Source organism: Sesamum indicum, linkage group LG4, assembly GCF_000512975.1.
Source record: "Sesamum indicum cultivar Zhongzhi No. 13 linkage group LG4, S_indicum_v1.0, whole genome shotgun sequence".
Lineage (NCBI taxonomy): Eukaryota > Viridiplantae > Streptophyta > Magnoliopsida > Lamiales > Pedaliaceae > Sesamum > Sesamum indicum.
The window spans coordinates 17,156,701-17,168,045 of record NC_026148.1 but is presented as its reverse complement, the minus strand read 5'-3'; the positions used below and the strand labels follow the sequence as shown (position 1 = coordinate 17,168,045).

The 11,345-nt window shown below is 32.0% G+C and overlaps 2 protein-coding genes across 4 annotated transcripts in view; one reads left to right on the top strand and one right to left on the bottom strand.

The window, feature by feature from the left end:
* Window positions 1-2,914, bottom strand: part of LOC105161316 (synaptotagmin-3) — a 4,664-nt gene extending 1,750 nt beyond the window's left edge. Inside the window, exons 1-7 of the mRNA XM_020693203.1 lie at window positions 2,627-2,914; window positions 1,314-1,412; window positions 1,176-1,226; window positions 979-1,102; window positions 467-585; window positions 289-390; window positions 102-187 (exon numbers count right to left, since the gene is read on the bottom strand). Of these exons, the coding sequence (XP_020548862.1) occupies window positions 102-187; window positions 289-390; window positions 467-585; window positions 979-1,102; window positions 1,176-1,226; window positions 1,314-1,412; window positions 2,627-2,740 (695 nt within the window). The 5' untranslated portion in view covers window positions 2,741-2,914. The remainder of the gene's footprint in view (window positions 1-101; window positions 188-288; window positions 391-466; window positions 586-978; window positions 1,103-1,175; window positions 1,227-1,313; window positions 1,413-2,626) is intronic.
* The window catches only part of LOC110011847, a 16,608-nt gene continuing 15,392 nt past the window's right edge, over window positions 10,130-11,345 (top strand). Inside the window, exons 1-2 of one of the 3 annotated variants that reach the window (XM_020693110.1) lie at window positions 10,130-10,321; window positions 10,624-10,820. In XM_020693110.1, the coding sequence (XP_020548769.1) occupies window positions 10,280-10,321; window positions 10,624-10,820 (239 nt within the window). In that variant the 5' untranslated portion in view covers window positions 10,130-10,279. The remainder of the gene's footprint in view (window positions 10,322-10,623; window positions 10,821-11,345) is intronic. The other 2 variants (XM_020693112.1, XM_020693111.1) reach the window with 2 other exon arrangements.

The window sequence follows — 11,345 nt, the reverse complement described above, 5'->3', positions numbered from 1 at the left end:
GGAAAAAGTTAGAATTATTTCAAGAACAGAATGGGTTCAGGGGAAACATATAATTCATGCATAATTCATAAAACAAAGAAAAAGGAAGAAAAAAGAGAATAAGCCGTGTTACCTGGACGTAACAATAAAGGCCGGGAATGGACATGATATCCCCGCCCAACACTTTCAGTCCGAAGTCTATATGCGGCTGTATGGATGGAAATGATTAAAAAGAATGAATATCCTGTGAACAAACAAAGCGAAATTCTTTTTAGTTTTTAAACTCAACATCTGAAACATTCTACTTACCTTCTTCATCAAAGAGACCGCTATGTTTGCAAAACACGGAATAGTAGGGACGAGTGGTTTCAGAGTTATGCGCGGTGCAGCAAATACTTGCAGATCCACCAGCTGTGAAGTAGCGAAATTAATCCACCGAAGGAAGGGAGTTCTGTTATCAAGAAGAATTTCTTTGAGCTCGACTCACCTGGACTTTGACTTGTATAGATGAAATGCTCACGGAAACAATTATATTTGGATTGCCGGCCCATCGTATTGCTGGTTCCATAACTAGTTCCCTCTCATTTGTCTCAAAAACTTTAATACCTGTCAAGAAACACCAAGACATTCTATATCATGCTTTGCAATCATGAGTTACATTACAGTCGGACTAATTCTTGATCTGTGATCAGTTAAAATATGCAAACGCGGAATGATTTTACGCTACCCTTGTGGGTAGTGATCACCATGGCACGTGAACTGTTTGATCACAATATAGAATTTCGTAAAGTAACATGTTGACATCCTCGTATATGATCTTACTGTATGTACCCAAGTTGGGCTGCTATCTGCATAAGCAGCATATAGGTTGGCGATTCATCAACAAGAGAAGCAAGTAGATGAATTATGTAAACGGATACCGAACACAAGCTATGACAAACATTACCAAAGTAAGAACTCAATTTGATAGAATGAGTGGGAAAAGCAGAGGAAGCTCACCATGAATAGTTGGTGGAAGATTTCCGAGGCTTAGTTTCTTGAACTCAATTGCCTCAATCTTAAATTTCCCAATGTACTCAGTGAATATCGGTTCCGCCGTGCTTCTGATAATGCCGCAAATTGCCTGTGAGTAATAAATCAGTATAACTAAACCTGCTATTTTAAGTAATTTAAGTGTCTCGGAACTATAGAAGTACCTTATCGAGAAACGGCCACATATCTGACATAAATTTGTTTAACCAATCTACCTACATACGAGAAAACCATTTGCAACAGAATGCACTATAGTTCATGATTCAATTTGCATCATATGAAAATGTTAGAAAAATACTCACTCTATCATAGTCAGGATTCTTCACCCACGGAGGAATCTCAGGCATAAGTTCTTCAAGTGCGACCGTATCGAGTTCACAAAGTGGCCTGATCATCGGATCCTAACATCAACAGAGTACCAACAACTCAGAGTTTGTTCTCTTATCTCTGGCCGTTAAACATAAGAAAATATAAATGAAAAACTTTCCGCAGACATCTACGATCCAGAAGCCGTCAAAGATCAGAAGATTGTGAAATAAATAATCCAAAACTTCGAGCAAAAATCACCAGTCACAAAACAGAGCAAGAAGGAAATCTCTACATAAATTGAGCTACAAAACATTCGATGGAAGAAAATTCTACTTAGACAACCATTTCACATTTGTGATACAATTCGACATAAAGTTGATCAAATAGAGAATATGCCAAAAGGTTTAAGTAACCGCAAGGTAGGCTTGTTTGGCAGCTCTCTGACTATCTCTATGCTGAGAAAAATAGACAGCTAGTTAGAAAGGCGCTCATAAACCATTGATCATCCAACTTTCTCGAAACACATCTCATATCTGTGTAAGAATTTATATTGAACAGGTCCTCGGAGAAAAAGAAAAAGACCATGTTCTGATTTCTGAATAGCAGGCAGATGATTCTTGATCGATGACCAACACCTACATTCATAACCATCTTCTTATCTGGTTAAGTGCTAGAAAATTATACCAAAACAGTAGCTAATGTTCATCATAAGATGCAATTGAACAAATGCTCCACAAAAACCTTGTGGTATATAACCCTCGATAAACTGCTTCGACAGAGTTAAAATTGATTTTCATCTTCACCAGATTCTACTCTTCCATTTGAAGTGAATTCGTGAGAAATATAGAAACTAAAACCACACATCTCTCAGCAATCAAGAGATTAAACGCGCACACAGACACACATACACATATAGACACAAACATATATATTTGAATTGAACTCAGGAGAAATGCACATAAACCAAAGACCCACTCCCTCATCATTCAAGTGATCACACACACATACATACACATATATACAAACATGTTAATTTGGATTGAAATCACTCACTCCCTCATCATTCATGTGATTAAACACACACATACACATATGCAAACATATAATCTGGATTGGACTCAGGACAAATGCACTCAGACCAAAGACCAAAGACCAAAGACCTCACTCCCTCATCAATCAAATGATCACATACACACATAACCAAACTCCCTTTATTCTATTTCTGTCTAACTTTATCATCAATCACACAAAACTCCAATGCAACAGTGGAACGGCAGAAAACACACGCAGAGTTGCAAATGATTACCTCAACATCTTCTTCGGATTCAGAGTAAATGAAGAAGTAAAACCCAATAAAGAGACCAAATGGGAACCCAATTCCGAAACCAAGAACTCCTAATAAACTGCTCAAGAATCCCATCTCTTCAAACCCCTCAAGAAACAATCTTTGTGTGCGTCAATGGCAGCCCACAAGAGAAAAAAAAAAACAAGTGCCAGAAATGGCATTAAATGCAAAAACAATTCAAGTACAGATAGGATATGAAAAAGAGGAAAAAAAAGAGAGCAGGCGAAGAGAATCAAATTTTTGAAAGAAAAGATGTGTGGAGTATTCGACGACGATAGAATCTATGAAAATGGAAAAGAATTTCCAATGCTGAGTTTGAAAGTTGCGAAGGGACAGAAACGGAAACCGCCAACAGACAGACACACGTTGCATTCGGATTTCATTTCCTAGTACTATTCAGAAACAACTATTATTATTATTATTATTATTATTATAAAATACGGTTCGACATTTAAATTTAGGATGAATTATAATGTGGTTTTTTAAATTTTGATATAATTATAAATATTCTTTTATTATTTTAAAAAATATTTTAATATTTAATAAACTTATTTAATTTTTGTTGGATGAGGCATGGAAATATTTATTTTGCTCTCACTTTTTTTAATTATTATGAAAATAAAAATTAGAATAGAGAGTTGTCGAGTTGCAATTTTCTTCTTACTCTTCTAGTTTATAATATTGTTTTAGAAAATGTTAAAAAATAATTAAAATTATCTTATAGTTCCTGAAGGCATTTTAGAATAATTTATCACAAAAATAGATGAAAATGTAACGTAAACTAACAGAATGGCTAATTCTTGAGTGAATAACTGGATATTAAAATCAAACGGGTATTGATAATTTTTCAACAATGAGGAGATATTTGTAATTATACAAAACATCAAGAAGCTCATATAATTTGTTCATAATTTTAAAAATAATAATCTTTTTTAGGGAATGAGTTACAATTATTTGAATTTCATGTAGTTTAATTAATGAAATTAAGACTCTATAATTATGAAGTTATAAATTCAAGTTCCATCAATAAATGAGTATTGATTAAAAAAACAAAAATTATTTGAATGACAATATAGTTAGATAGAACAATATTCTAATGGATTTTGATCAAAAAATTATGTGATACCTTAATTCTTTTATTCAGTTTTTCAGTCGGAGAAATTGACAACCTTTTTATTGATTCGAAAAGGAAAATCTTGTTTTAAAGTTATAATATATATATATATATATATTTAGGACAAATGGAATATTATTTTTTGTAAAAAATACTCAAAAAATAGGTGACAACCAGAACATGTAAAAAGGCCTAGTCAAAATTTTTTTTTAAAAAAAAAAAGAAAGAGAGAAAATGGTTTATATGCATATATCTGGCCAGGTTTTATGTGCATTGCTTTTGCTTTCGGCTTTGACAATTGGAGAATGGATACAAATTTATTGGATTTTCTATTTGAATTCGTGTAGCCTTTTTTTAAGGTTAAATATTATATTTAGATTCCTTTTTAAAATTTAAAATAATACTTTTTTCTTAAGAAATTTTAGAATTATAGTACCTTCGAAAAAATTCCATTTACACTTAACCCCTTTTCATTAAAATTTAAACTGAAAATATTGAGTCAACAAAAAAAATTACTTAAAATTTTAATCTTACCACTCACTGAATATTCACTACAAAAAAAAAAGCGGGATTTGACACGGATGCAACGGTCGTTCCAAAGCCCATTCCATATTGGAACGGGTATTGAAACTCATGAGGAACGGAATGTGATAGATGACGTTATGATCTTCATTTTTTTGTGGTATTATTGTGGCACGGCCGAACCATTCCCGCTGGTGTTCCAGAATAATAGTTACAATTTTTGTTCCTAAGACCGGTCCAAACTTGTAATGATAAACAATTGGAACTCTGTTTGGAACGTATTATTAAAATTAGGGACAGTCTTGTGCTAGCCGTTCCTACATGTGTGACAATTGATAACCAAAAAATGACAGTTAGTAAATATATTATAAAATGAGGTACCATTTGGAACGGTTACCATGGGTGGCCGTCTAGCAACGGTCAACAGCACTAGAGATTGGGTGAATTTTCGAGTGAATATTTAGGCTTTCGAGTCCATACGGGTACGGTCCTTTCGTCTACCGTCTCCCAACCTTAGTCTAGGACATAAAATTAGGTGTTGATTCCCATCCTGGACTCGGCATCTATGTTTAATACTTGAATCGCGTTATGCCAAGTTTCTTGACATAGAAACCTCATTTTCCTATTCGATCAACGATTGTGGCCATAGATTCATAAAACGTGAACGCATCTTCAAATGCATAGAAGATACCTCTGTCACATACTGACAGGGCACGGATCCTCTTCTTGGAACTCATCGTTCTCGCTACATACTCCGACTGTACAGGATAAGGCTTATGATGATCATGTCTGTGATACAAACCTCCCGCACAGATCTAAGATATAGTCATCATATGCACATGACTACTGTGATTTCTCAAGTCTGAGAACTACTCCCGGAATATCAGAGTCGGGGACTCAAGTCATTCCGATCAAGCCTCTAAGGCTTCCATATGATGATCTCAATGATTCAGTTCAGTCAGTTGACCACCTTGTCAACTAACCTACTGAAATTGCATAGACGTCCAACGTCTATCGTCGATGAAACACGACACTCAACCAATGAATGCTATACTCAGTGCAAGTATTAGTAGAACTCTCGATGCTCAGTCTCGAGGTCCTAGACTTGAAACGTTTCAGACCAACCCTCAGAACTTGGTTTTATAGCCGTCATCCAATACGTAACCCAACTACATCGGTTATTAAGTGGTTTGTGGCATCTGTTGTGACGTCAAAATAATGCTTAATGTAATTTGGTAAGCACAACAGACACATGCTCCAAAGACGAATACTTACCATATCCGTCAGAACAATATTGCTTAAATAAAAATTGATTGAATGGTTCTCAAAACCGCCAATCTAATTGGCTTTTGGTTACCTATTCCAACAATTTATATATAGTATAAAGTTAAATAATTTATTAACGGTTACTAAAATCAGAAATAATATATTAAATAAGGACATAAAGGCATTTTATAAAATAGAGAAGGGCAATTGAGCTACGTGTATGAAAACAGAGAGGATGTTTTGCCTATTTTTAAAACAAAAGGGGGGTTTTGGCGGACTTTTTAAAACATAGAGGAGTTTTATGCATTTTAGCCTAAAATAAATACAGTTCCAAAAAAAGGCTTCAATATTACAAAAACCGTTCTAATAATAACCCGAATTAATTATAAAATTATTCCAAATTTTATTCAATGCGCTCCAATTGAATAAAAATAAATTTTTATATTCATATAGAACATTAGGAACGGTCACCACAAATGTGTTACAATGACTGTGCCAAATTGGAACGGTGCTTCACCGATCGTTTTTAAATATTAGTGACGCCTTATGCAGTGACGGTTCGTGAACCGTTCCAAAATCCAATTTAAAATAATTTCTTCAATTCGAGCCATGCCAAATGACAAAAACCATTCCTAAACCCGCCCTAAATCCGGTAATTTTTTGTAGTGCATATTCTCATAAATATTTTTGTATTTAAAAAGACATAAAAATATATAGAGAGAGTGAGGTTAATATTATTATATTTTTCTCCTTGCAAATATAGAACATTTACATAAGAATATTAAATAAAAGATAAAGTTGAAAATTAATATAATAATTTCGCTAGCATTAGGATCTTTCGTCCAAATTTTAACAAAGGGGTATCAGGTAAGAAGATGTAAATGTAATTTCAAAATTTTTTTGGAAGAAAAGTGTAATTCGCATCTTCAAGGAGTCTAAGTGTAATCAATCCTTTATTATAATTATTATATACACACCACGTATGATAAGATTACATTATTTACATACGTGGATTTAAAAAAAATCAGCAATAAAAGCACTAGAAAAAAGTCTTGATTATAGTATTTCAATACTTAAATAAAAAAGCTCGGGACAGGGTGAAATTCGAAGGTGAGAATCATGCAGTAAAAAGTTGTACATGATACTATCGAGGTTGTTTATTTATAGGTATGGATGAGTTGCACGATTCTTCATGAAACAGTGATCCAACTTTAATTGGATAGTTATCGATACAAATTACTCTTAAATACGATCCTTACATCATAATCAAATATTTAAAATCAATCATTATTATTTCATAATATACCCATGTAAAATGACGAGCTTTCACTTTCAATGAAGTTTATACTAACGTAACAACTAGATCATCTACGAGGCACAAATACTCTTAAAAATGATCACATATGGTATTAGATACTTTTCAAGTACAAATACGGCAATATAATTCATACGGGATATATTTCAAAATATTCAAAATTGGAATTAGAAAGTTTCGAAGATTAAGATGAAAATAAAATTTTGTGAGTATTTGATGCTTGTGGAATACGCAAATTGAAAATTAATTAATATTCAAAAGTATATATTAACACAACTTTCAATTCAAACTAAAAGAAGGAAGAATACTCTTTTGCCTTTTGGCGAAAAATTAAAGTCCCATAAATTAAAATTTTATCTTTTAATCCAGACCATCATTTTCTCACCATGAAAATAGAAAATACATTAAGGGTAATTTCTTTTTTATTAATTCCGTGGTTTACATATATCGTATAAATTCTCATTTTCGAAATACGTTACATTATGGTTCTTAATTTGGCATCTGGTGATGCCGTCTATGTGGGTTTGTACGTACCCACATAAACTACAAATCTTTAGATTACAAATGAAATCATCATTATGTGTTAATCCAATAATTCACAACTTGTATGGATACAAATTGACATAAATGCTATTGAACTTTCCTCTTAATTGTCAAATTAGACGGAATCTAATGTGCTGAACGAGATATTATACTAATAAGGGATCAAATTAGAAAGAGTGCTCGTGCACTTTTAGGGCAAATCGTATTTTTTGTCCAATATTTTAGGGGGAAAAATATTATTTTAGTACGCTGAGTATACCTAATTTTAATTTTAGTCCGATAACTATGTCCATTTTTGCTTAGGTCCATTAATTTATGAAATTGCTTACTTTTAGTCTTTTAGTAATTTTACCTCTATGCAACTTTTGAAAGGTAGTTTTAGTTCATATGTACTCATAGGGGTAAAATTATTCGAAAATCTGGTAGAGGACTAAAAGTAAACAATTTTGTAAATTACTGGACCTAAAAAAAATTAACATAGTTATTGGATTAAAATTAAAATTAGGCATATTTAGCGGACTAAAATAATAAATTATAACAGTTAAATTGAGGATTCCAACAGAAAAGGATTAAAATTGTCAAAAATTTTAAAGTTACAAGACAAAATTATCAAAAGCAATTCGAGCAGGATCAATCAAAGGACTAAAATTATATTTCTACACTCATTAGTATATATATTTTTTTGAAGCGGTAGTTGCATGATTAAATTAATATTTTAATAAATTAAATAATAATATATCGATTCAATTAATACACCATAACTAAGAGTTTGTTTGATTCAATAAGAGGCAGGGGCCAAAGGGGGAGCGGAAGTCAAAAGGCGAGATTTTTCTTTAAATTGTTTGATAAACTTGAAAGTAGAGTAAGAAATATAGATTGAGAAAGAAAGACTAATTGTTAAGATTTTACCGATTAACTGTTCTCTTTATTTTGTACTAGAAAATAAACAAGTTAATATATACTAAAATAATTTTAAGTTATTAAAAATTTAAAAACTTATTACTAAAAACATACATCAAACTAGAATAAGGATATTTTTGTATGGTTGTCTTTCCTCAAAAATTATGTAGGGATGTTATTAGAGGGAAAAGAAAAAGGAAATAAAGAAAAATTATATATTTAGGTTATATGTATCTTTTTAGTCTTCTCGACTTCATATTTTCACTTTTGATCGGAAACAAAATTGAACTTCGAAAGAGTCTCATTTTTCTCTTCCAGCCAAACAAGCTCTAATAACAACAAAATAAATTATAATAAAATCACATATACGAAGTGAGATAAATCACATAAATTACGTGGAGGGCCAATATGTGTGCCACGCAGGCTTCAAGGACCACCATGTATATGAGGATTGGTCCAGCTATAAGTGTCTGGACCGAGCGTGTTTGGCTATATGACCTGTGTTTCTTTCCCCGTCATGGGCATACGAAGGTGAGGCGTCTGGGCTTCTTATTTCGTTTTTTGGCCGAATTATGCTGGGCCATACCCATCATTCATTAATAAGTATTATAGGGTTAAGATAACTAATAACAAATATATTTTGTTATAGTGGATATTAAATATAATAGTAAAATTCATATACAATATATTAAATATCTATTTGCAAAACAAATTATCAAAATGTAATACATTGTAGTTAAGCTTGTTTTCAGATAATATGAACCAAAATACCATATTTTTAATATCATCTAAAACTAAACTATGACATATTGACTAACAATTCTTATATATGGTGAATTTTGAAATAAATGCATTTTGTTGTAGTGGATATTGAAATCATAGGGATTATATTAAATAGTTATTTATAAAAAAATTATCAAAAATTATCTCATATTAAATATTTATATACAAAAAAGTTCATAAGAACGAACTAAATTATTGATTAAGTTTAACATTGGATAATATAAACTAAAATATCATATTTTAATATCATCTAAAATTAAAATATGAGATATTAATTATATATTGCAGTAAGAAATGAACGCTAACTATTTATTGAAAACAAAATTTAGTTAGGATTTAGTTATAGTAGCACACATAGCAAATAGTTCACTGTTCTTTTTATTTATCCAAAAAAAAATTATTTTATTCTTAACCCAAATATTCACTTTACCATCATTTTGAGGATTTTTGTAATTTAGATTTCGTAATTTTATGATTTTAATATATTAATTTATATTTTATAATATATCATTCGATTACTATAATTCACACCATTGTTAGATCCGATCGGTTAAAATTTTTAATCTATATATAATAAAATGAATTATCGAAACTATCCACTTAAGTGTCACGCATCCGTAGATGTGGTCAACCTAAATGAGTTTTATTATACCAAATACAATATAATGTTTTATTATGCCAAATAGCATATAATGCATTTTTTAGATTAAAATAAAAAATTATTAAATTTCATCCAAAAGAGATCTTAGCAATATTATCTAACAACTTTTGGATAAAGAATTAAAAATACTGAATTTATCAAAAAGAATCTGATCTATATTGTCTGACAAGTTTTTTAAGATAAACAATAAAAAATATTAATATTTGTACAAAAAATTCTAATTAATATCATTTTCTTTATTGTTTCTTTAAGTATATAAAAAATATGTATATTTTCAATTGGATAACAATTTAAATTTCCAAGCAAGAAGGTTAATTTTGTTATTTTAGATCAAAAAAGAAAAAAAATTGTTACCGTTGCCACTTCATATTAAAAGGCACTTCTCACCTTCTCAAGGCAGCCGCTCCTCTCCTCCCCCAACGCCACTCTCTACTGTAACAGCGGCATCAGTCGTCTTCTTAGGGAGCCACCTCCGCCGTCCGCCGTTCTAGTCCTGCGACCGCCAATCTCATGCGCCGACCACCATTTGGCCTCCGTCTCTTATTTCTTCAGGTAATTCTTGAAATTTATCAACTCAAATCAAACGAGTTGGTTTAATTTCTTAAATCAATGGTTTATCAAATATTAATTTGAATAATTTTTGAAGATCACCGACTTAGATTACACGGTTTTTTGTATATTCTCGATTTTTTTCTTGGAAGGTTTAGGCCAATTGTTCCGGGGGTTCTTTTATAATTACTTCAAGAAGCATGAGTTCACAAAAGTATTCCATTGTATCACAAATTTGTGCAATCCGGCTTTACTCAAGATTCATGAGGATAATTTTAACCAAAGAATTGTTGCCATTTTTCCAGGAATTGCAAGAGTCAAAAAAAGACAGTGTTGCACTTTCAATGTGGAGTGGAGCAGCAGTGACAAAACCTGGTTCGAAGCTGTTGTGCGAGACAAGGGTTGAGGGAGTTGCAAACAAAGATGCCGGTGTAGACATTGATGAGGAGAACAGCCAAGATGGCTCCCCGAATTGGAGATTTTGGAGGGCTCTTCCCTTTGGGTATGGTTGTTTTTTCATATGATTATAATCTGTTGGTGCTTCTATGCTTTTGGTCACTAGAATGGATAAAATGCTTTTGTTGTCTATATATTCTGCTTTTGACCTTCTATAAGTTATGGCATGAAGAGAAAAAGGAGGAAAAAGAAACTCAACACTCTTGATTTTTGTAGACTTCCTTCCATGTTTCTTTGCTCTCCATCTCGAGGGATATTTAGATTTTATTCTTCTGTCCTTTTGCTGAGCGTCTCTGTAAAGTTGGGGCTTCATAATTGTTTATCGTAGTTTTGAGATACAATATTTGAACAGGGTTTAGCATCTTTGTGTGATGTGTTGGTTGATTGTCCTCAATTATTTTTGTTTGTACCAGCTTGTTTAATTTTATGGAGGAACACAGTTGTTCTCGGGGGGTTCTCGTTTCTATGTGTTCTCAAATGTTCTTGCATTTGGACATCCGATATTGTACAACAGTCAACAATTATGTTCAGATTTTGACCCCAAAAAACTGCTGCAATTGAACTTTCGACC